This window comes from Mycteria americana, chromosome 4 (assembly GCF_035582795.1).
Source record: "Mycteria americana isolate JAX WOST 10 ecotype Jacksonville Zoo and Gardens chromosome 4, USCA_MyAme_1.0, whole genome shotgun sequence".
Classification (NCBI taxonomy): domain Eukaryota; kingdom Metazoa; phylum Chordata; class Aves; order Ciconiiformes; family Ciconiidae; genus Mycteria; species Mycteria americana.
The window spans coordinates 46,208,245-46,234,713 of NC_134368.1; the positions used below are offsets into that span (position 1 = coordinate 46,208,245).

General features: G+C 38.1%; 1 protein-coding gene across 1 annotated transcript; it reads left to right on the forward strand.

The window, feature by feature from the left end:
- Positions 1-335: 335 nt before the first annotated feature.
- On the forward strand, positions 336-22,253 carry NAF1 (nuclear assembly factor 1 ribonucleoprotein). Its single transcript, XM_075500359.1, has 8 exons — positions 336-623; positions 1,820-1,958; positions 5,073-5,166; positions 8,922-9,004; positions 10,062-10,222; positions 14,071-14,122; positions 18,824-18,929; positions 21,563-22,253. Exons 1-8 carry the CDS (start codon positions 391-393, stop codon positions 21,973-21,975), a joined length of 1,281 nt encoding a protein of 426 aa, XP_075356474.1. The 5' UTR covers positions 336-390; the 3' UTR covers positions 21,976-22,253.
- The last annotated feature ends 4,216 nt before the right edge of the window (positions 22,254-26,469 follow it).

The window sequence follows — 26,469 nt, forward strand, 5'->3', positions numbered from 1 at the left end:
ACCATAAAAGTTACTTAGCACGAAGACTTAAGTCAACAAAGCTATAAAAATGACGACAAAATTCATTACCGTTACCTTCCCCCAGTTTTTAAGAGAATGGCTTATTTTGACAAGGACCAACCACGGACCGAACGGGCGACTACCGCCCCCGCCCCCGCCCCCGCCCCCGCCCTCCGCGGCCCCGCAACCGCCGCTCCTCGCGCCGCCCCACTACGCCGCGTCGCGGGACGGCCCGCCCTTCCCGAGGCGCACTTCCGAGCCCACGCATGCGCCCTGCCCCTCAGCGAGCCCGCGCAACCCCAGGGCGGCGGGGCAGCCGGAAGTAGCGTTGGCTGGGGGCGGGGCCGCGGGCCGCGTGGTGCAGCTGGGGCGCGTGCGGCGGGTGCCGGGATGGAGGTGGTGGCGCAGATGGCCAGCCTGGCGTTTGAGCCCGGCAGCGCCGGCCCGGCGCCGGGCGAGGAGCAGGTAGCGAGCGCGGAGGGGGCGCCGAGCCCTCCGAGCCCCCGGGAGGGCGGTGAGGAAGACGGGGCCCCGCCGCCCCCAGCCGAGGCGGCGCGCCGCTCGCCGCCGCCCGCGAGTCCCAGCGGGCCTCCTGCCGCCGCCCCCTCCTCGGACTCGGACAGGTGGGTTTAGCCCCGGGGCTGGGTCGCGGGGCGAGGGACCCTCGCTCTCCGGGGTGGCTCTTTCCCCTCTGAGGCGGCGGCGCGGGTGGGCCGGCGGCGCGGGCCGCCGCTCCTGTGGCTCGGTGCGCTGCGAGCGGGGTGCCCCAGCCCCAGCGCTTCAGCTTCGGTAGCTTTCCCTTTCCCGTGACAGGTGACATTTTCAGTTACATTTCACTTTACTGTTGAGTTAATAAGCCTTCAGAACAATGACTGTAAGGGTATGGGATTTAATGCAAACGTGAGTTTGGTGGTGGTGGCCTGTGGAACATCATGGTTGGTTGGGCCACCATGACCGTTCGAACGTCTTGTTTGACACGGTCCTCACAGAGTGCTCCTACATCACTTGTGACAAGATACCTGCAGTGTTATTGCTGAAAAAACCTGAATGTGGGGTTCAGGGTAAAGGGTCTGCAGATCTTAACTCTTGCTCTGATGTTGGCATCGCGGTGGAAAAGCTCATTCTCAACCTGTATGCTTTTTATAAAAGTTTCCATCTTCTACTTGCATCTGTGCTTTATTATCTTTGTATTATCTTTTGTATTATCTATGTATTATCTTTCAAAACTTTTCTTGTGCTCAGTTACATCAAGTGATGTTCAATACTGGGAACTTAAGGGGTGCATAAAATGGAAAGATGCTGATAATGCATAAACATTGTGGTCCTAATTTGGCTGTATTTATCTAGGTACTATACTGAAGTGATCATCGTGTGACTCTCTCTCATTTCACTTGCAAACCAATGAAGTGTAGGTCCCAAACTGTGACTATCACGTAGGTCTGACAGAGGGAATTACGCTGGTGCTGGACTTTTGCATGGGGTAGCCAGTGGGAGAAACTGGGTGAGGTGAACTTAGAGGTGATTGCTCTCATGCCACATACACCATTCAGCAGTGAAACAGTGGGAACCCAAACGAGCCATTGTAGTTGTTAGCATTTGCTCTGAACTGCCAAAGCTACTACTCTTCTGAGATTTTTTTATGATCTTGTCCAGTGGCTTGTAGATTCAGAAAAGACTGCTGCTCTTCTGTATACAAACGTATTTGTTTAAGAAAAACATATCTGGTAACCAAGGGTATTTGAGTAGTGTATAATCTAGCCATTCTTTTTATCTGTAATGTAGAAGTCTATATTCTAACTCCCATGTTTGTTTTATTCAGTGATACAGATTCAGATAGTTCATCAACTACATCCTCCTCTTCGTGTTCTCCTTCAACAGCATCTGATGAAGACGATCATCCAAATGAGAAGGATAACAGATCTTACTGTGTTAAAACAAAAGATGAGTTGCCTATTGATGTAAGTACAATGTATTATCTTCTAAACCTTTTGCTAGTAACCCAACTTAAAATAGTTTAACTTAATATATTCTTAAGTCATTGCAGTACTGAGTGATTGAATGTATATTTTTACACTAGTTCGGGTATAGCACAGTTAATAACTTGAAAAGTGTTATTTTTCAGTATCTTAAGACCACTCAAAGCGAGGTTCACAGCTCATTTTAGGTTCATATTTGTATAAAATCACAGTTGTAATTAATGAAAACAAATAAATTTCTGGATAAAATATGGATATTTTAATACATTTTTCATTGTTTGTATGTTGCAGGCTTTCATCATGCTTTCTCTATGTGAGAGACTTGAAGGTCTGATATATCTTGCAGATATATTTCAAATATGTTTAGGCTTGAGGTAAACATTTCGACTGTTGTATTAAGCCTCCCAGAGGTTCAGATTGCATTGCCTCTACCCACTTAAGCAAAATTATTAGAGTGGCCATAGAAGTGGTTTGTGTTTGTTTTATTATGCAATTTTTGTTGTAGCACTGTTTTATGTATTGCGGATCAGAACCTTAATTTGCATCAAGATACTGTCTTTTGGTTTTGGTTCTCATAAAAAACATACTCATTAAGTACTGCTGCCATTATTCCTCATTATCTCAAAATTAAGAGGTTTAAAGGAATGAGTTTTACCTAATCATCTGTTAGCAGATTATTACTACATGTCATTTGTAATGGATTACAAATAAAAGGATAATATAACAGTGTAATGTCAATTCACATTAACGGTATGTGTTTATCTGTTATTCTGTAGAGATCTCTCCTTCATAAAAAATGCTTTCTGGAATGAGAATCAAGTCTGGTGAAAGGTACAAGAAATTGTTAGAAAGGTAGAGAAAAAAACCTCTGAAGAGCATTTGGATACATTTACCTTTGCTTCAGTGCTCTGTAAGAGTTTGTAATGAAGTGCTAGATGACTGTCTGGAAAGGCTGAGGCATTGACACGCATTAGTAGTAGCAACAACAGGAGATGGGAGTATGTTGTTAATTCTTAAACTGTTGCTCTAGAGACACTTGGAGTAAAGAAAAGCTCTTAGCATATTCTTTTATCCCTGAAATTAATCAAAGATTGAGAAACACACAGAATGTTGTGTTCTGAAGGAGTAAAACATCAGAGCAATTCCTGCTTACATGCACTTTGTTTTGAAGTATTAATAGTAGAACCATTGTAAGTGCCTCTATGACAACATGTTTTTACAGCAGTGGAACTTTGAACAAAATTTCTCGCTCAAATAGGTGTACTTATCTGGTTTTATTTACCTTTTATCTCTATTTCTTTAAATAAAATTCATGTTAGTCTGAAAATGCTTTGTTGATCTGTTCTTTTGTCTCATTAGCTTACTAGCTTCGAGTCCAAATGTTTACAAAAACATTGTCTTCCTTTTGAGTACTGGCCTGTTTAATTTCATTGGTTCAGCAAAGCTATAGCTTTTTCCCAGTTAATAAGAACTGAAGTTCTAGCAACTACGTTATTTACTGTGTCTTGTACTACGCCATCCTACAGTAATAGAATTAGTCTATGTAAAAATGCTGTAGATTGTCTTATGTACATTTGAGGGAATACAATTTGAAAATTATAATGTATCTGTTAAAAATGAAACATGATAATTAGTTTTTTACCCAAAAGTCCCCAATAATAGCTAACTTGCTAAAGCATGGGTCAAAGATAAAATAAAAGATTAAAGAAAGTATTTAACTGGAATATGTGCTATGGGGAAAAACCTGCACGTATTAAGGAGTGTTAATGGAACTATTTTAGAAACCTTCTACTTTGAAGTGTAGGATTGGCAGATATTGTATATGGTACGATAGATGGTACAGTTTACCAATTTGAGATTTATGATCAAAATCTTAGCTTTCTTCCTTCTGGTCTTTGGCCTTTGACTTGCTCTGGCATGCATGACTCGGTTAAGTCTTAGCCAGGAAGTTGGTTTAATGTTGAAAAACTTACTGTCCTGTAGAAGGGTGTGGTGTTTCTATCTGAATTCACGTCTTGGCTTTAATGCTATATTTTATGATGTGGGAAAGTCTTGGCCTCTGGTGTGTGAGTTGCTCTAGAAGCCTTTGCCAAGCACTTTTGTTAAGAGTGAAGATTATCAGGTGAAGTTTTGATAAGGCAGGTTAAGATTCTTCTATTGGAGAGGGATTTTATTTCTGGTGATGGCCTTTAAAAGTGCAGTTCAGGCTAAGATTTGGACTCTACCTGCAAATTCAGAGGATGTTGAAATTGAAGATGATTCTTAGTCTAGTTGCCCTTACCTTGTATTCCATGTAGTCCATATTGAATTCATGGCAGTATGGTATATACATAGAAATCTTAGTTTACGAGTAAATTGGAGGTAGATGATGAGTTCAGTGTTAATCACCCTTTGATAGCAGATTTTGATACTTACATTTGAGGAAAAAGTTTAATTTGAATATTGTTTGTGCAGTACTCATCTGTATATCTGACGTTTGGCGCTTTTTTCCAAAGTGTTCTCTATGCTTATCCTCTTGTACCAAATACAACTTTAGCTAAAAATAATTTCCTTTGTATAGATTGTTGTGATCTTTACATCTTCTGTAATGGTCTGAGTCATGGCATAAATGGACAGATACCATTTTGTCAAATCAGATGGTACGTCTGGTGTATTTCGTACTATTTTATCTCTTGCTATGTACACTTTTCTTCTGTCATGCATTGGATGTGGTTACAGGCTGTCTGATTTTTTTATTACAGATTAATTACTGTGTTGTACATTGAACTTAATTTATCTAACTTGAAAGCTCAAAAAAATGAACAAAATGTCTATCAGTTGTTGGTTTTTTCCAGTTGAATAAAATTGTCTTCTACTTTAGTTGCAATGGAAATATGTAGAGTAGCGTCTCAATAGAAAAGGTGTCTTCAAAAGTGACATTTCCCCAAGATGAGTTCATTTAGAATTATTCTGAAAGAGGCAAATCAAACTAGATATTTTTATTAAATCTTCAAAATGTTAGGAGATTTTTCTGATTGTCAAATTTAAGCAGCAGCAAAGTAATGAATGTCTTAGTGTGATGAGATTATATTCTGAACATTGACTTGATATTTTCAGGAACTGCCTCCTGTTGAAGACTTATCAATAATTCTGCCTGATGATGTTGAACTGAAGCTCTTTGGGACAGTTTCCAGCATCATCGAGCAGCTAGGTAGGCAAGATATGTTTGCTTTGTTTTTAATTAAGATAATTTCTGTATATCTCTGCATTAATTGTGTACTTAACTGTTCCCTCAAAGTGTCAGTACTGCAGCATTCTATTTCAGGGGGTAGTGGGTTGCTGAATGAGAACTCAGACTACCAAACGACATTTGTGTTGAATTCCCTTTTAGTTGGCTTACATATTCCAAAGATGTAAGATACTATGACTATTATGCATGTGTTTCTGTGTGACTTTCATGTTCTATTTTTTTTTTTCATAAAAGAGCCTTTTTTCACTGTGTATTATGATTTTTATATTAATTCTGGCAACAATAAGATTGAACATTTGCAGTATTTTAAGAAATCTTCCAGTTGTGCATGCTATATTTGAATTATCTGTGAAGATACAGGAGGTGTATAACTGAAAGCACAGATGCAGTACAATGCAGTCCCAAGTGCGTGCTTGTTAATATATGAGGGCAGGAAAAAGACTTATTTCTTTAGCTAGTGTAGCAGTGCTTGGGTAATTGGTATATTATGTATGTTGTTGTTTGGTTGGTTGTTTTTTTTTTTTTTTAAATTCATCCCACTTCTAGCACCTTGACCAAATACAAGCTGCCAGTGTCAGCAGTCATAGGACAGCATGACTAACATGATATACAGGTGCTGGAGGGTAAGCTTAATGGGATTGAGACATACAATGCATGTAAGCTTAACTGCAGCGGTAGGCATTTAGGAATCTTTTCAGATCTGCCTGGGACCTCAGTTTTTGATATGTGAAATCAAAATTTTGCTGAAGCTGGTATTAATAAAATATCCATAGTATGTTTATATTTAAGCTTATGTCAAGTCTTCCATTCTGCTTGAACGGCTTTCAAAGCAATTTGCTTATGAAAATTAGAAATGAAGCTCAATTTTGAAGTTAAAGTATTTATGTTGAGTGGGGTACAAAAGAATTAAAGCAAATAGCCTTTGCTATTAAATTTTCTTTTATTGTAAAAGACTCCAGGTAATACAGGCATTTCCTTTACAGTATTTTTGTTGGTTTGGAGTTAGATTTAATTTCATTCATGTGCAGGAAGCTGGCTTGAGAGTGTGGAAGGTAGTAATCTGGTCATTGTCCTCTTGTTCTACTTTGCCCTTTCTTGTTTATTGATAATAATGGGGACTTCCAAGAATGCTGTTTTCAGCTAAAATGATACTTTGAAAATAAGTTAAAAAAGAAACGGTTGAATTATACTTTGCAATTATTCTTATTTTTGATCTAGTATGTGAATGTTTAAACAAAGCTGTTTTTAAAGACTTCAGTTTTGAAAACTGTCCTTAATTTCTAATCCTCCTTGGTGCATATAACCTTTTCAAATGCTGTCAGTTTTACTGATAGGTGAATTCTTGAGTCTGTATTCTACTTTATGGAACTGAAACATATGAATTGTTGCATTTAGATTGGTTGGTGAAAGTTAGAAAACAGACTAATAATCATACATGAAATAAAACTGTAAGAATGGAATAAAACCCAAGATATCTGTGTTATTTTTCTGCTTTTACTGCCTTGCTTTATGACTTTCTACATGTTCTCCTTTCTTTCCAGTTCTTCTGGAAACAGGTGTCTGAGTGGCCTCAATTTCAATTGATTTGTGGCCCTTTTAGGGACTCTGCAAGCTAATTGTGGGTTGGTTTTTGATTTTTGAACTAAATCAATACCTGTGCGTACCAGGTTTGTATCTAGTATGTGGGGAGTTGAGATCTCATTTGGAAATCACAGCTATTATTTTGGCACAACAATCAGTATCCTGAATGCTTTCTGTCCCTTTGTGTCAGAAATCTCTGCTGTTCTCCGTAGCAAGCTTCCAAGTTCATCAGTCTGCAGTGTGTGATACCTGTAAGCTGGCTATTACATACTGTGAGGTGAATTTAAGGCTAAAACAGTATAGGCTCATGCTTGCTTCACACTAGCTAAAAGCAAGATGACACAGTACTTTCTGTGAACTTTAACTTCTGCACAGTGTATCAGAATTTAACAGAACTTTTCCTGTGTTTTGCTTCAAAGTACTTAAAGAGAAGAGAAAAATTCACTGTGTGGGTTGTAGCCTGGAAAGTAGACAGCTTTGGTATATATGAGAAACCTGCCCCGGGACTGCAGTTTGGGCCTTGGAAGAGTAGAAGCTGAGGATTTTGGGTGGATTGGGGCAGAGGGAGCTATAAGTCAAACAGGCTGTAGGTGATAATGTTTCCTCTGGGTTTCATGGGACTGGCATGACTTATGTTTTCAGAATATTTTCCTTAGCCTACTGGAAGACTGGGGACTATGTGTGATCAATCCAGTTGAGAGTATTCTCTAAGAGTTTTTGGTGTGTGCGTGTTTTTGTTGTGTTTTGTTTTGGGTTTCTTGTTGGTGCAGGATCTTTTTTTTTTTTTTTTTTTGCTAAGGTGTATTTCTCATGAGCGTTAAGCAACAAATTGGGTTCTTTCACTCTGTATTTTATCTTATAGGTAGGCACAAAATAAACTGATTTCCCTAGTTCTCTTAAAATTCAGTGAACTATTAAGCCTGTAGCATTGTCACAGGCTTGCTTGGCATGTCACAAGGTGTTTGCAGATTGAAATAGGAGCAAAGCTGGAGTTTTAGCTTGATGAGATGTTTATTCTTTAAGTCCTGTTATGTAAGTTTAGCAGCGATAATCTTGTTAGTTTTTGTTGGAGTCTGAGTGACACTAAGTGCTTGAGGGACTTTATTTGATGATGGAGAGGCACTGAGAGTGCTTAATTGAGCGTTCTGTTGTTTTAGAGGTAGAAAAGATTACCTTCAGAATCAAAATTTGAGTGTAATGTTGCGAGGCCTCTGTATTGACAGCTTTATGCATAATTCCTGCTGAACATAAAGGAAGACCCGGTGTTTCTGTAGACTGAAGCAACAAATGTGAACTACTACAGAGGAAGAGAGTGAACTACTCTAAAGATTTCAGTAAAGAATAAGCTCTTTATGTCTCTGAATCTGGAAAACCTAAAAATGAAGTTGCCTGTATATCAAATTACGTATTTAATGGAGGAAGAACATGCTTCTGTGTCCATTTATAAGTGTTTAAGTCTACTAAGTGTTAAGATTTCGTATTTTGAGCTACTAGACTTGCTCGCTCTGACCATTCATCCCATCATTAATCATGGATTAGGCCCAAATGTAGTATGAGACTATATATGACATTAAATTGCAGAAATGTATTTCAAATTGTGTATCTGCATATGTAAATGACACCACCAGTTGCTACTGTGACTGCACTGCCAGACACCTCTTGTGTTCTGGTCTGATTCATATGACTTACTAGGGGAAGCTATAATGAATAGCCATCTCCATTCTTTTTTCCAAGGAGGATTTAATTTGGAATACTAAGAAGGCAGAATATATCTGCAGTCAAAAAACCAGGTTATTGCTGCTATGCACTTAATTAAGAAACATCCCGGGTAAATACAATGGGTATCTCACACATACATATCTGAGACTTCTCTTTTGTACCTATCATCTGGTTTCCTTTCTTTCTCCACCCCAGAGAACAATAATTCTGTAACAAATGTAAATCTTACTGCTCATATATCACTGGAAAAGGGGTGTATGAATGTAAGTGGGTTTGTATGTGCGCAAGAATTTTCGGGTGAAGCTCTGTGAACTTGAGTAGACAAATAATGGAGTGGTTTGTTAAGTTTCTCTGCAATTAACTACATATGCTGTTGAAACAAAGTTCTAATTGATAATTTTTTTTTTCCATTTTAGTAATAATTGAATCGCTGAGAGGCCTACCTCCAGTAAATGAGGAAAGCATAATTTTTAAAGAAGATCGGCAAGCGGCAGGAAAGGTGTGTGTAAAGCATAAAAACCTGTTATTCTAATATAAAATTCAAAGTATTCTTTTATGTTCCAACAGGTAGTGTTGAAGTCAACTAAAGGAAAGATAATATTTCCTTGATAGGTGTTTTTTCTTTGTACTTTTGACTCTTGCTATAGTAATCTATTTTTTTTTAATCTCAAGAATTCCTAACCTGGAATTCATTGCATCCTTACAGAATTACAATGTGTGATGAGTTTCTGCTATTTTATGAGAGTGCTTGTGGAGAGGGAGAGGTTGCTTTCAGATGTATGATGTCTTGAATAACAGGCTGTGCTCTTTTATTGCCAGGAGTTGGGAGCAAAGATTGGAGAAATTAGAGTCAAGTTTCAGGAAAAATGGGGAATGTTTACATATCTACACTTTGCTGTTCCAGTTTAAGGCCAGCGTGTGCTTTATGCAAGTATAATGAAGCATGTTTGCTGAGAGGGGTGTTGCATTTTATTTTGTATGTTTTCTGGGGAAAGAAAACCATCATCTAGAATGGTTACTACTATCATATCTTTGAATGCTAGATGTGAGTGAAACAAAAAAACACAGCCTGAAATTGCAGGTGTTCTGTACAACATCTCAGAATTCTCTGCTCTCCATGGAATTGGGGAGCAGACAGGGGAACTGACATAAAGGTGTCTTGTAAAGATGAACTTTGAGGAATAAACAATCGGGAGATTGTTCCAGGTAAGAGATTTGAAAGCATAATGGAGAGAGAAGAGTAGAGATTTGATGAAAGATTACTAACGTAGAGGAAGCAGACAGTGAAAACAGTACAGTTGGGTGGGTGAAGGCAACATCAACATGTGATAACTTTTCCACATTTTGACTTAAACAGTAGCTGGGGAAATACACTGTCAAACAAAATGTGCTAATAAAACTAAAACATGAAAGTAACTTTATTTCATGCTGCATTTGGAAAATATATCGAACTTCTTAAATACAAAGCGTCTTAAAGCTTCATGGTTGTCTACAATGAAATTAGCTATCTACTCTTGGTGGTTTATTTAAACATTTTGATTTTGTTTGTGTTTCAGATATTTGAGATATTTGGTCCTGTTTTACATCCCTTTTATGTGTTAAGATTTAACAGTTCTGAGCATATCAAAGCAAAAGGTATTAATGTGCGAGATAGCATGTATTTTGCACCATCACTGGAAGACTTCACCCAGTATATATTTGCAGAGAAACTAAAACAGTGAGTCTGAATTCTTTTCTAATCTGGTTATAATGTATTTTTTAACATAGCTAAAAATCCTGGATTAAAGTTTAGCCTTCAGTGAGAAACTGTAGGACTAAGCTTGAGAATTAAGACTTTTCTTTTTTTAGATATTCTCAACTGTGTTGTAATAACAAGGTTTTGCTGTTTTGCATTTCAGAACAGTACAGAGTAGCAGTAAACTACAAGCTTCTAAAGTGTTATAATTACTGAAGTTTAGTAGCTTCTTAGTCAATTTAATATATTAAGCTTTCTTTCTTTCAATGTTGCTGTGTTACTTCAAATACCATAATCGGAAAAAAATACATTGGTACTTCCCTCCTCCACACCCTCTCACACACATACACATGCAAGGGTTTTGCAAGCTGAACTTTCCAGATTTTGTTGTTCTGCAGATTCTTGTTTAGTTTCATAACTTATAATAAACTTGTTTGAATTCTGAACAAGTTTGTATTTATTTACTATTTTTATTTCATGTTACAAGGCCAGAACTGAAATTTAATTTATCAGTAAATATATTGTGCAGTTGGAGAATAACAATTCTATATGAAAATTACCTGCTGTAAATTTGGGAGAGGGGGGGATTTGAGTGTCAATGTAGTATGATGTTCAGAAGCTTGTCAGTAGTATTTGTGTATCACAGTCTGCCTGAGGAAAGTAGCATGTATGAATAGGACTTGTTGCCATTTAAAAGGAAGTGTACTCAAAGATACAGAATAAGAACTACAGCATAATAAATGACTGCTAGGCATTAGTGTTCTAATTATTGTTAAATAATTGTCTGAAATAAATATAAGTTAAAGTCCTTTATCATACAAGCAACTTAGCCTCTGTTTATTAGGATTAGTTCTCATCTGACTTGCAAATTTTTTCTGACTATAGCCAATAATATTGGTGTCTGCATTAATTGCAACTCTGCCAGTATTCATACTGAATAATTTTTTTCTTTAGTCATGCATGTGGCCAGGCCTGCAGGAGTCTTTTTTGGAACAAGCATATTTTTTTCCTTTCAGTGAAGACCAATATAGATCACTTTCTCGCTCTGCTGCTTGTTTGTTTTTCTGCAGCATTTTGATGCCAGCTGGTCTTTGATTTGTGCCATTAAACTTTGTTGCTTAGCACAGTAACTGCACAGACTTTAATCATCTGCTTACTACATCAATAACTGTGTGCCGTACTCAGCATCTGAGACGTGAGACTCATGTTACAGTTTGTTACATGCTTTGCAACTAGTTTTGGGAACTATTTGTCTTTTGGTAGTACTTCACTGTCATATATGGTACAAAATCGAACACTAGGTAAAATGTTTCACACTTTCATGACTTAGCGCAGCTGAACAGTGCATCAGACATTGTTTCTTGCCCTGCATTAAAAGGAGCAGTGTGATCTGATGTAAACCATGATTTCTGAATAATGTGATTTAAGTTACATTTCACTGAAACAATATTTTATTTCTGAGTTTTGTCAGTAAACGTTTTTAAGCTTTTGTGAGGCAATTGGTACTATTTGTTGAAGCTGCCTATTTACAAAGTAGGTGTCATTGAAAAAGGATAAAGAATTTTGATTTCTGATCTGTGCTGTAATGTCTATATAAAGAAACCAAGATGGCATGAATAGTAGAAAAGTTGAGCTTCAGTCAGTGCTTCACAAGTAAGCTTTTGGACCTTAGCAGATTGTAAATTTGATGACCAATGATTTTTATTTTCTGCTTTTTGTTAGTTTGCGTGCAGACCAGCTTGTGGAGTATTATAGGCTTAAAGTTTTAGAACTGCTACACAAAACTGTGATGGTACTTTGAAAAGGAAAGGAATCAGGGTTAAGATCTGAAAGAAACCTTAGGTTTGAAGCTTTTTCTGAAATCTGGCATGCAATTTGCTTGCATTGTACAAAGTTGCAGTGCTAAGAATAAGCCTTATACTTTATAGCAAAATAAATTAAAGTGTAGTGTAAAACTTCTTGAATGCAAAATAATTTGTTGCTAAAAATAGATTTATGTTGTATTGCCTGAAAAGCAAAGTAATTCTAAAGAAGCTCATATATTTTCATGATTCCTCTGGGTCCCCTTTTGTTAGTCTTCCAGATCTTACAGTATCTGAGTTCAGAAATCAAAGAATTACTATCCTCTTCTTTGCAGAAGATTATTAGGTATCTCAGAGCATGAAAAGTGCTTTGTGTTGTGCTGAAATGGGGAAGGCTGCCTTGGGAGAGTGAGATAAGCTGCCTGAAGAACTTAAAAGGTTTAAATTTTGCAGTCAATAGTACTACCTATTGCCTAATGACCACAAGTCTTGGAGTTTCTTGCGTGCTCTGGTATTTCTGGCCAGCATGTATTGCCCCAAAATAATAAGATGAGAGGGAGAAACAAAGAAGTTGCTTCATAATGATAATTAAAAAAAGTGTTACCTTTCATTATTGCATAGATAGTTTTCTGCAGCCAAGAAATTACTCATATAGAGCCCTTATCTTCCTTTCCTCCCTGTAACATTTTCTTCTAATTGAACTGTAAAACAGCTTGCATGCTAATAAGATTTGCTCATAATCACAAGGGTGGTGTGTCTTTATGGTTTTTTAGTGATTTGTAGAGACTGAGCTTCAGTTTTATGGTTAGGGGTTGAGGCACAAAGTACTTCCAGATGACTTGCCAGCGTTCTCCTGGGCAGCCTTTGACTAAGGGCCTCAAGTCCAGGCTGCCTAGAGCTGATGTTTATGTACTTTGATGTAGCTATTGCTGCTTGGTTGTTGCTGACTTGGAGAATACATAAAAACCCCTTTGGTTATTAGAGCACTGATTGAAGACTTTTCACACTGAACAAGTTGGTGTTTTTAACTATATGGTTCCATTTTGCAAGTAAGAATTTTCAGTATTGCATTATTTTATACAGTTTGTCTGCATAGATAAGGATTGTGTCTTGACATTTCAGACCGAAATATATTAAATTTGCGAGCATTGTGGAAAAACCTTCCACTGACTTTAATGGCATAGTTTAAATTTGTTCTGCAAATTTGTTGCTAATCAAAGAAATTACTTGATTTTTAGTGAAGTTCTTAAAGTGGTGGGTGAAATAAATGATACCACTTCAAATTAGCAATTCAGATTTTGGTGCTTGTCGGGCAAGATGATTGAGTTTCTGCTTCCTTAAATGTCTTTTACTTTGCTTTTTAATTCTATTTTGTTGTAAATATAAAAGACGAAACCTAATTATCTAGCTAACACTGTATTAATAGAATTGTAAGCCAAGCTTAGAGGGGTTTTTTTGGTTCCAAATTCACTTCGCTATAGATATACTTAAAGCCTGTGTCCTACTAGACTAGTTCATTGTCCTTTTTAACTGGAGATATGTATTCTGAAACCAGAAGAATAAGAAAGCTTATGACTGTAGTCAGCAGTTAGTCAGCATAAGAAAGTTGCAGTGAACTACCTCAATTCAGGTTCAAAGCAATTTAGGTTCAAAAGGATGTGTTGAGAGAATATTGATCAAAGCTTAATATTAACTGTGTGAAATGTTCAGTCTTCACTCAAAGTAGGAAGATTTTTCAAGTGACATATGTAGTGAAGTTCTGAGTTGACACATACATTACGATTCATGTAGAAACAACATTAAAAACCAAATGTCTCTCTCAAAACAGGCAGCTCCTGGTTTAGGAGATCTGATACCTTGACGAAAGTGTTACTCAATTTGCTACAGTACAGTTCTTGCAAATTATTTCTAACCTGGAATATGTTGCTACTACGTGACTCAAACAAGAGATGTTTCATAGCCTCCGTACACCATCTTCCTTCATCTTGATTGTCTAATCTGTGGTTTGGTTGTTTGTTTTTTTTTTAGGGAAAAAGGTTCAGATGCATCCTGGAAGAATGACCAAGAACCACCACCTGAAGTAACTATAGATTTGTTTGTTTGTTTGTTTATTGTTTTTGATTACACAAGATATATGTAGAAAAAATTCTGTGCAGAGTAACTAATTAGCAAGCTTATATTTTACACAGACAAGAGTTGGATGTACCTCTTCATTGAAAAGAAGGTCATGCTTTTCTTGGGGAGGCCTCACAGTCAGTGTAGAGAGTACTAGCTGTGTTTTTCTGCTTGCTTTTTGCAATTGGGAAAATTTATATCTTATGTTCAGTTCCTCTAGTCCTTCAAGAACATGTTTGGCAACCTGAACGTTCAACTTTGAGTAGCAGTGCTTTTACCTTGCCTAATAGTTTTGCTTCTGTTAGGGAATTTTTGTCCTTGCAGTTCTTTCTCTGCAGCTTTGTCTCTTACCTTGCCACAAGCAATTGTTTGTCTTTAAAGGCCTGCTAGTGCTCTGCAAACTGTAATCCTTGGGTGTTTAAGCTGTCTGCTTTGTTAGATTAACTTGACACCTCTTCTGTTGCACTCTTTGAATGGTTTCTTAGTAAGATTTCCCTACTGTTTGCTATTATAAAACACTAGTTTTATGAGAGGAGATGTGCTTCTTCCATACAAAGGCAGTCATAAAGGATCGTGTGGAAGCGAGTGCTCCTCACGACCATTGACATAATTTACTGTAGGATCTGTAAAGATTTCTTCAATGACATCAGGCTTCCTGTCCAGTGCTCCTTAACTCTAACTATACTTTTCATGACTATTCTCTTCTTCAATAAGAATCTCAAGGCTGATAGTTTTATTGGGTGTTTTCATGAGATTTGTTCTCTAGCTCAACATTTGAGTCACTTTTCCTTGCAATTTCTCCTTTAAGCCTATCTTATCCAAAACAGCTGAAATTCCTAGAAGCCTTGTGTCTACCATAGTATCCTGAAGAGATCTCTCCATCTGCTTGTTTTGAATCTTCCAAAAGCTTGTATAGTTAGCATAGTTCTAAGCTACGTAGTATGTGCTTATTACTCTTTAATTAAGTAGGAAAGGTGTTTTTTGTGGGTTGGTTGGTTTTTTTTGAGTTCTAACCAATTTTTAGAATAGAATAGACTATTTCAGTTGGAAGGTACCTACAACAATCATCTAGTCCAACTGCCTGACCAATTCAGGGCTGACCAAAAGTTAAAGCATGTTGTCAAGGGCATTGTCCAAGTGCCTCTTAAGCACTGACAGGCTTGGGGCATCGACCACCTCTCTAGGAAGCCTGTGCCAGTGTTTGACCACCCTCTCGGTAAAGAAATGCTTCCTAATGTCCAGTCTAAACCTCCCCTGCCGCAGCTTTGAACCATTCCTGCGTGTCCTATCAGTGGATACCAGGGAGAAGAGATCAACACCTCCCTCTCCACGTCCTCTCCTCAGGAAGCTGTAGAGAGCAATGGGGCTGCCCCTCAGCCTCCTTTTCTCCAAACTAGACAAGCCCAAAGTCCTCAGCCGCTCCTCATAGGACATGCCTTCCAGCCCTTTCACCAGCTTTGTTGCCCTCCTCTGGACACATTCAAGGACCTTCACATCCTTCTGAAGTTGTGGGGCCCAGAACTGCACACAGTGCTCAAGGTGAGGCCGCACCAACGCTGAATACAGCGGGATAATCACCTCATTTGACCGGCTGGTTATGCTGTGTCTGATGCACCCCAGGATGCGGTTTGCCCTCTTGGCTGCCAGGGCCCGCTGGTGACTCACATTGAGCCTGCGGTCGACCAGCACCCCCAGATCCCTTTCTGCAGGGCTGCTCTCCAGCCACTCCTCTCCCCGTTTATACTTTTGTGCCCGGTGTTACTCCATCCTAGGTGTAGGATCCGGCATTTGGACTTGTTAAATTTCATCCCATTAATCATAGCCCAATGCTCCAACCTACCTAGATACCTCTGCAAAGCCTCGTGTCCCTCAAGAGAGTCAACAGCACCTTCCAGTTTGGTGTCATCGGCAAATTTGCTAATGGTGCATTCAACTCCTGCATCCAGATTGTTGATAAATATATTGAACAGAACTGGCTCTAGAATTGAACCCTGAGGAACACTGCTGGTGACCAGTTGCCAGCCAGATGTAGCCCCATTTGCTACAACCCTTTGAGCTCTGTCTTTCAGCCAGTCCTTCACCCGGTGCACTATGAACCTGCTCATCCCGCAGTTGGACAACTTTGTCCAGAAAGGATGTTGTGAAGGACAGTATCAATTTTTGCATTCACAGTCCTTATCCCAGGCCAGTTGTTCTGGCTTGAAGGAGAGACGTTATGCAGCCTTTTCTATGCTTGAAGATAGGTCCTGTAATGATGTATTAGTCATCAACCCAGAATGTTGATTTTTCCACTATGGTGAGGATGATGCATTTTGAAATAATACCTTTTTTCTTCCCACAAATGGAGCTGAGCTGAGCAGTGTTAACTTCTCTCAAAGAATGCTTGTCTGTCAGTTCTGATTGTAAATTGCCTTCCTTTCTCCGGGAGACATCATCACACAGAGAATCATCTGATGATCATTGAGAATTAGAAGTGTTGCATAGAATTGGACTGTAGGTATTTGATCAATAGAGCTTTGAAAGACTGTGTGTACTTAGAGACTTTTCAATAGTCTTAGCTTTCTTTTGTCAAACAATTTTCTAGTGATGATGATACAAAATATGCTTATTAGCTAATGGTGAGCTCTTTTTTTTGTTTCTTAGTCATATTTTAAAGCTATTCAGGAGACAAGCTTGTAAATGTGTTAATTTGAATTTGTAGGAACCTAAGTAACTTTAAAATTTGGCTAAATACAGTCAAGCAGTCGTGTCTTCTCCAGATATAGATTAATTGCTTTTTCCAAAGTTGGTATTTATTTTTTATGATTTTTCTTAATTTTTGTTATGATACTGTTACCTTCAGGTTAGAATCTGAAAGTATAGGGGGAACTTTACATTTATTGTACTTCACTATAGGAAGGAAGGAAGCTTGAACGAAATCAGTGATGTCAAGGATGGCCAAAGTTGATTCCTTTTTATGACACCTTTGTTTCTGTGGCTGTTCTGACGTTGTGATATGTCTGTGTGCTCTGTTTTGGAGAAAACACCGCATATAACATCTTGTAATCCTTAATTAGAATAATCTTTGGATAGTTCTAGCAGTTAGAGTTTACACTAAGATATCCAAACTGTGACAGCCGATGAGCTGATAGAAAGTAGCTTTTGCTGTGAAGGTAATAGCTGTTGACAAGGGCGCAGATTAAATTTTATGCTCCTGATGCTTGAAATTGTCTCTTACAGCCAGACTCTTTTACAGCCCTCAGCTGGCAGCTGATTCTATAACTTTTTTGGCCAGCTCCCATGGTAAACTGCATGCAATTTCTGGAGTCAGTTCTTTTTGTGATACTGTGAAGCTTTATTTTTGTATGAACATTAAAATAATCCATGTTAGGCCTTTTATGCTTGCTACTTTAAGGTATACGATAAGTGTTCCTTTTCTGACAGGCTTGTAATTAGCACAGTTTAACTGTAGACTCAGTAATACAATCTCTCTCGGCCTTGTCTTTGGGGTCATAGGATGACAGTGTGATTGATCTCTGTGCTGCAAGGCTAGCACAAGCAGATAACTGTGATTTCTCTGTGAGGTGGCTTTTCCGATTGTTACATGGAAATTAGCTAGCAACAGAAGGTACCTGTTTGTTATTTCTGCTCTACTGGAGGATAGTGTATTAAAGTCCTTAGAAAAAGCAGGAGTTAGTGAAGGTTTTACTTCATGGTATGTATAATCTTATGGCTTTTTTTTTGAGTAAGAATATAATCCAGCATGTAGAAGAGGAAATAGTTGTACTCTGAATTAACTTTTATGTGGCTTTTTTAGCACTGTTTTAGTGCAGTGTTTTTGAGATCCATGCTCTGTATATACTATAGAGATACATCAGTAAGCAGCAAACCCCTTCCTTTCAGAACTGGGAAGGGGAGGGTGGGAGCAAACCCTTTTAAGTCGTATGAGCGAGCTGTTTTTCAGGGAACTAATCATGCTGAGAGATTTCTTCCTGTCACTAATAACTCTTCCGCATTCTAAATGCAAGCTAGGATTGGAAAGGTAGCAAAACCTTGTGTAACAGGAACAAAATGTTGTCGTGACATTGAATCTATTGTAAATGACAACATTCTTCAAAGCTGAAAATTCCTTTGGAATAACATTGCTATTGCAAGTTTAATGGGAACAGTGTTATTAAATACACTACAGAAATTCCAATTTAGTGACAATTTTAGACTAGAGGTTTTTTAAATGTAGTTTAACTGTGCTGAGTTAAAATTAATTTGGCAACCATTACTTAAATCCATATTTTAATTTACCTAGTCTGCAGTTTGCCCTTTGGAAGCTTTTTCTTGGCAATAACTAGCCAGCTCCCTCAGAGATTCCCAGTTTTTTTTCTTACTAACACCTACACAATCAAAAATTTGTGTTCAGTACTTGAATGTTGCTGTTTTTAGGGAAATTAGAAGGAATAACTGAGTATTGTGTAATTGTCTTAAGAGAAATTTGTGGAGTGTTAAGTCACTGATTGTATTGAGAAGCCAGCTGAACACAGAATGGCTCTTTGAATGCAAAATAGGAAAGTGCAGCTTTAATATTCTAACAAGGATGGATTGTTTTCTAAATAATGATTTATTGCTAGAACTGAAGTTCTTTTTGCAATCTTTATATGGCTTTGTTCTCCTAATTTATTTTTTTTTTAAACAGGCCTTGGATTTCAGTGATGATGAAAAAGAGAGAGAGGCAAAACAGAAGAAAAAGAAGCCTCAAAGTCAAGGAAGGAAGAAACCTAAGTCAGAAACAAATGCATCAAGTGAGTGAATGCTATGGGAGAATGCTTTTATTTATTAAACCGAGTTTGAAATACACAATGATATCTGTCTTAATGATTGAGCTTCATACAGCTAATCAGTATTTCTGTGCTTTTCAAAGTTACATTTGTGAATTTGTGGCTACATTCCTTAATTTTTTTAAAAGGAAAATGAAGGGTTTATTTCCATTAAACTGTGGAAGGGAAGTAGTATAGGAGTAGGACAGTTGTCAGAGGAGACTCAAAAGCTCTTACGACAGTGTCAGCTGACACAGTGAGGATATAGAACAGATGCCACCTTTTGGTATTTAGAGCTTGCTTATTGCAGGGGTTATTGGGGCCCAAGTTCAGCTTAAGCCTTTGAGTGCAGGGAGAAGATAGAGGAAGGCCATGGGCAATTTTTGGAAACCCATTTTTTTGACAATCAGGGAGAAGACACAAGTCTTAGGGAATTTATTCCCCTGTCTGAAAAGGAAGCTCTTCCTCACCCGTGGTATATAAATACTCCTTTAAAATAACTTACTTGTGTAGCCCACTGAGAACTTCTCTGTTTACCTAACACAGTCATTAGATAAACAAACCTATAGTAGTTTAATAAACTATATATAGTTTTTCATAATAGACATAGCCTTCTTTGCCTTCCTTTCTCCTGCTGTTGACAGATCTGTTCCAGGTGTAATCTTGCAGCTGTGCTCTGTTTGCAATAACCAGATTTTCCTATTGGTCTTCTCTCATGCCTCTCTGCTGACAAAACTTTCTGCGTTTTGGTTGCCATTTTGGTTGAATAATTTAAATCACATCCTTCTTTTTCTGTTCTCACTGGTTTGCTTCTGTTACATGCTTTTTGTACCACTCCCTTTAAATACTACTGACTCTCATCCCCTTCCCTTTTCTTCTACTGCTTACATATCAGGTTGCTTCAACTGTCTGCAGCGCAGTGCTTCCCCCCATTGATTTGCTTGGACTGACTCCTTCCATGAGCTTGCTCTTCCTTTGTAAAGCTGCTAGACATTCCGCCCCACTGAACCCCTTTTCTCTTGATCTGGGAAGTCAGTAACTGTCCTGTTAACTGTTTTACTCTGTGTACAGTACATCACTCCCTTGTACCCTTTAAATAAAGCTGCCTTCTTTCTTGGACTGGCTTTTGCCCTGTGGTTTTGACAGTTCTCCCTTAGGGGAGGATCTGAATCGTGCCATACTTTCCCTTCATTGCTGATGGTTATTTTCTCTCCTGGTTTCTGCTTATCTAGCATACGGCATGTTTTCCACCATATCCTTATTCTGCCAGCTTATTGCAGGGCTGCCTTTGCCTAGGGCTTGCTGAGGCTGTTGCTGAACTATGTTCCATAACTGAGAACACAAGGGGAGGAACTGTCTCAATCTGTCAAGGGAGTACGAGTTATGATTTGCTGTGTTTTTCTGTAAATAACATGGTATAAATTGACATTGTGTGCAATTTAGTTTGGCTGTGGAATTCTACAAGGATATCTGGCAAATTGAGCCACAAACTCAGTCTCAGCTGGCGTTTTTCTTGGTAGCATCTTCATAAAACTCTGAGTATATTAAAATTGGCTCATTGTTATAGTCTTTGATATGAGAAGAAAGAACAAAAATATTCACTCAAGTACTTCCACTTCACTGCTTCTGAGAGGACTGCATGCACCAAAGGAGTCTTAAGTTCCATGAAAATAAGAAGGAATTTTGGTATTCAGCTACCTTTCCAGACTTAGCTTTTCGAAGGTGAAAATGTTTCTATGTAGTCTAGTGCCAATGATTAGGTCCACATAGGTTCTTAAAATTCAGTGATTTTATGCGGTGTTATGTTCCTAAATACCTTTTTGCTTCTAGCCCTAAAATCCTTTAGAGATCATGTTTTAGTTTAAATTCTACAGCCTTTTGAATATCTTAGCAGCTCTTTGGAACATATTTAATATTTCTGTGCTCTTAACTTTATAGCACTTATCCCATTAATACTCTTACGGTATTTATATAAGGTGGCAGTACATTTGGCATGAACCTTAAATATATGCTTACAGTGACCTGTACAGGGAAGAATTCATCTTTGAAAGATGAATGCTGAAAGCTAATTAGCTAAAGGTACAGGCTGCCTTTTTTCCAATAGAGTAAGTTAATTTTATTAAATTGAGTTTGAATAATTTCTTGTGTCCTGTGTCTGTGCTGTAATATCAATTCAGGTCTGAAAGCTGTATACCATTTAGTGTAATCCAGTGTTGATTGATCTTCAGTTTTAAAATGTGTTGCTTTTAAATCTTGTTTTAAACCAAAGTTTCCAAAATGCTCACAGTTTGAGTGTTCCTGTGATTCATTAATACAAATGAAAATGCCTGGAGGGGAAGAAAGTGAAATTTCTTTTTTAATGACTGAATTTGCAAGCCTCAGGATAATTCTTTCTATATTGCTCTAATAAATCAAGATGAGTTACTAAACAGTAGACTTGCCAGTATTATTTTGTTGTTTATGTATTATTTGCCAGTATTATTTCTTGATAAAGTGTACTTTTCAAATTTCCCAGACTTCACCTTGAAAGATTTGTGAGGACTAAACTTAATCTTTCCAAAATAATATTAAAACTGTGTGTGTTTCCACTGTGGTGGTTTTTTTTTTTTTTTTTTAAGGTGAGAATAAAGGACTTCATCAGTCAATGCAACAACCTGCTTCAAGTTATTCAAGGGGATACCGTGGCAGAGGGTTCTCCAGGGATCCATTTCCTCCATCAGGCCCTCCAGGTTTTTCAAGACCACAAGTAAGACCACCACAGCTATACTCTTCAGACAACAGAATACATCAGGAATCTCCAGTGTTTCCACAGCCTCATAGAAAAGAAAATCCAATGATGCAACAGTATCCCTTTCCTCCTCCAGTTTTTGGTTCTGTTAATGAGATGCATCAATTCCATCTTCCGCCTTCAAATCTGAATATGATTTGGACGGGCCCGAACATGTACAACTCATCATACCCGTTTTTGCCACCGCCGCCGCCTCCTCCACCTCCTCCAGATAGCCATCCTTCTCAGTTCAGGCCTTACTAAGTTTCCATAAATGTGCATACAGAGCACTGCAGTTTAAAGGGAGGAAGAACAGGCTGCCAAGACTGTATTCCCTTATTTTGGAGATGCTTCATTTTTCTGCAACAATAGAACAAATGCAGAGCTTGACGATTTGTGGGACATCCATAGAAAACTATTTTTTTCTATGTGTTTTCTGTTTCAAAAAAAGAAAACTGTATGATAAAAAATAACTGAATATTAAATGTTTTATTTTTATAATATCTGCTAGTTTGGGATGATAAATAAAAACCTTTTGGAGACTGGTATGTGGTGGTGGAAATCTGTTTTGTAATAAATCTTAAGAGTTTATGTAACTTTTAATATTTCACTAATTTCATATTAACTAAAAGACTGGAGCTGGATGGTCTTTTGTTAAATAGCTGATATAGCTAGATCAGAATTTGGAGCAGCAGCTGAATTACTCTGTCAGATTTAGTGGTCTACAATAGCTGTAGAAGATCAACTTACTCATTAGATGTTTTGCAATTAATTTTAGGATGTAAAACTGCATGGTATGGGGAAATTAAAAACCAGCATAACTTCTCGAGCTTGTCTTCTAGTGCAGAAGTGCCCGTAGACACATACAGTATGTAGTCAGCCTTTCTAGGAAGAAGTCATCAGACCTGTCAGGGAGAGAAAGTATGCTCTTTCAGAACTCCCTTGTTTAAATTTGTATCCAAAATGCAGATAGTACTAGATTGCTGTTTGATTGTCACTGTCTCCTCTGAAATTACGAGGTTCATCAACTCTCCCAGCTTGTTTCTAGGAGGGGGGTGGAATTGTCAACCAAAGACAGCCTGGAACAACCTCCACCTGTCCAGAGGGTCAGTCCTACAATTGCACTTCCTTACTCTCCCTGGAAGTGGCTCTGACTAACTAGAATGGAAACCCTTACACTGCATGAAGATTTTAAAAAGAGAAAAAAAAAATAGTGGGACAGACACATCTTAAAGATGATTTTTCCACTGAATTTTTGAATTTGAATTTTTGAATCCATTAATCATTGAATTTTTGAATCCATTTTTGAATCATTAATCAACAATACAATCAGTCTGAACCATTGAACAGAACTGTTAGAAATGTGCAGTATGTATTTCTGTTCTCAAACTCGTATTGGCCTCATTACTTCAGATATGTATTTAAAGGCTAATTAAGCTTTGCAGGTGTTGCTTAGACTTTTACTCTAATTCCAAATAACTTTAAGAATGAAGCAAAAGTTTAAGGCACAGAGGGAGGGACCGTCTTGTCAAGGTGCTGCTACTGTGAATTAAAATTTAATTTCAGACTTCTAAAGTTTTCTGCAATATACTTAAATAATAATTCTATTCTCTAATATATCTAGAACTACTATTTCATAGGTGTGCAACTGAGAAGGTTGTTTAAATCTCAAATTTTATGGCAAACAGGTACTGTACAGTGGCAAGAAATGGTTTCAGAACAATAGCTTTCCAGATATGTTTAACTCGGTTCTTCCGGATTTTTTTTTTTTTTTGGTAGGAAAAAGAACATCCACTTCTAGTCTGTTACAAATGCTTATGTTTTGGGGGAAGGGAGAAGGGGGTGAATTTCTGGCTATCTAAGCTGTAGCCCAGCTATTACCATTGCTAGTGATAGGTCACACGCATGAGTAAACAAACTCGCTGCAGCCTCATGACTGAGGCTTAGCGGGTTTGCTTTGTCTTGAGTTTCCCCTGACTCGCCTGGAGCTTTCTTTTAACTTGGTTTAGCTATAACAGCAATTTGTTAATGACCAGGTGGGTATGATTCATTTGTTTTACGTGTGGTATACACATAGGTTTTTACATAGATGGCAGGGGCAAGTAGTTATTCTGTGTAGAATGGCGTATTTATGGCTTTAATGGAATAAGATAGTGTAGAGGAATAGAGACCTGATATGATAACAGAAGGCTCAAGTGGCAGTGCAGGGTGCAGTGTAGAGGAGTACCTGGGATGTCAAGGCACGGGGCAGGGCTGGCGCTGGAAACCCCTGGGTTGCAAACTACTCCCCAGCAGTCAGTTGAAGAAATGCAATCCTGGTTCTAGACAAAACTTGTTTTGAGTATAACTGAGAGAAAAAGTATGTATAAAACGCACCATATACAGTAAAATCAGATGTAATTGTGAACATGCAGACAGATGAAGAAAGAGCAAGATGATACAAGTGGGTTATCAAACATAAAAGTGATCCCAAGTCAATTATAGGTTAAGGAGGAAGAAACCGTCAATGTCATACTCGGACTTGGGATGCTGATGACTTGCTGTATGGCCCTGGCACAAATGGATGCCATCAGCCTTGAGATCCAAAGGGTCAGCTGAAGGGTAAGCATAACAGCAAGAAAAGGAGTGAGGGAATAGGAAGTGTATAATTTTTTAACTATTTTTTAACTATTTCAACAATTTTTTAACTATTACTACTATTGAGACCTTTTTTTACTTAATGTTCACTTTCTTCTGCAACAGTTGGATCTGGACTAATGATAATAATTCTTTAATTAGTTTGTTAAGGTTTCAGTTATACTAAGGTGTATTCTCTTTTCCAATAACAACATTTCGCATGTAACAAAACCCAATATAAAATGTGGTTACAGAATGTAGTTTGGCAAAAATTTATTATGTTCTAAGCTATTCTATTAATGCTTGCTAGTTAACTGCAATACTGGTTTTGTGTGCGCTTGCTTGTTTTTTATGTCGAAACAAATTTTGCAGGTGTTCTGCATTTAGTGAGTACAGGCCACACCTGCAGAACTTTGCTTGGAATTGAGTTTAGTTCACTATAAAATTATTTGAGAGCTAGGTATGATTACTGAGTTTGAAATATTTGGAGGATTGATTTCCTTGCCCCAAAATAGTCTTACAACATCACTTACACTGAAGAATAAGCACTGCAAGAGATTGCTCAAGTAGCACCATCTTAATTTGAAAATAGAGCTACTGTAACTGTCCTTTTTTTAGAAAAAATCTTCAATGCAATCATCATGGATGATTAAGTTCCCTCACATAGCTGTTTGTAGTCAATAGTGTTGCACAGATACTGTCAGACCCTTGTTGAGTGTGTTGGACGCTTGCTATTGAGAAAGCAGCATAAACCTGCAGTAATTTGGGGAGATTAGAACCTGAGGTGCGTTTGCAAGTTCAGCAGTTTGGGGAAGGAAAATAAAACTGGGTACACTTGGTAGAAAAATGAATGTCATGGAAATACTTCTTTGTATTTTTAACTCTTTGAAAAATGTCCCTCTCTTTAAAGGCCCACAGGCCTTTAAAGCCTTAACTGTAAAGCTTGGGAAAACTGGCCTGACAATTTTAGTGGCAAGAATAGCTGGTTTTGTTTGGCTCCAGCTATTTTTCTGTCAAACCGTTTTATAGAAATCTGTGTTACTATGTTACTGTGTTACATTAAACACATTACTACATTAAAGTGTTAGAGCAATATGCTATAATAGGATTACAGCAACTCATCTGCTGAACTGCACTCTTTTGTGTCTGGGACACCGGTTCGGTCACAGACACAACAGGGACAGATCCTTGGCAAGTGAAGCACTTTAAGACATCTTCCTTTTTCTCTGCTGCTGGAAACTGAACACTAATGCACACCAGCTCAGTTCTTGATCAGTGCTGCTTAGGAGCAGGCTGAGCTTCTTAATCCGAGATGATTTGGTATGTAATGCACCCTCTCTAGAGATACTCTAAATTAAAAAAGCCAGCCAGCCGGGAAATAGAAGCCGTGAAATGCGAATTGTGCGGACATCAGGTCCTCAGCACCAACACTTTCTCTACAGATCTGCTCCAGCTGGTCCACACTAGGTGCTTACGTAGATGTAATTTTAATGTTCAGTGTGTGCTGCAATAAACCTGATTTTTTTGTAGGTACTACTCAGGCATTACCCTAGTTAATGTTTCTAATACAGGCACACAAAGACAGAAAGGGCTTGAAAATCATTGTTCTTTCTGGCTGTTGATAGCGCCCAATCCTGATGCCAGCTGAAAATACCAGCAAACACCTATTTGCTAGGAATTTCACTATGACCTAGGTCTCAGCAGTTGGCAGGTTGCTGGATTAGTACACTGATATCAGAAAAGGTGATGAATCCAATGTTTTATTGCACAAAATCATTGGAATTTATCTGATGTGTTTAAAAACAAACAAAACCATCCAACTCCCCCCCCCCCCCCCCCCCCCCCCCGCTAAATTTGTGAAGCAGATTTGTGCAATGAAATACTCAGCTGTGAGGGAAGAAGGGGCGGATCCCAGCTTCTACAACCCTTACTGAATGTACTTCACATTAGTCTCTGTGTGTATAAAACAAAAAACAAACAAAAAACAACCACAAAAACAAAGAAACAAAACATCCCCCCCTTCCCCAACCCCCAAAACTTAATTCCAGAATTTTACCTTCCATACGTACAGATATAATTTTGCAATTCTGCTGGGTAGTCACCCTGTTTTGAACACAAGAAATTTGAAATTACACTGTAGAG

Bases quoted from the DNA above. Each gene is read 5' to 3' on its own strand.
- NAF1 (XM_075500359.1), top strand. From the start codon at position 391: ATGGAGGTGGTGGCGCAGATGGCCAGCCTGGCGTTTGAGCCCGGCAGC. The intron at 10,223-14,070 runs GTGAGTCTGAAT...TTTTTTTTTTAG, and splicing joins TTTGCAGAGAAACTAAAACA to GGAAAAAGGTTCAGATGCAT. The intron at 14,123-18,823 runs GTAACTATAGAT...TTTTTTAAACAG, and splicing joins ACCAAGAACCACCACCTGAA to GCCTTGGATTTCAGTGATGA.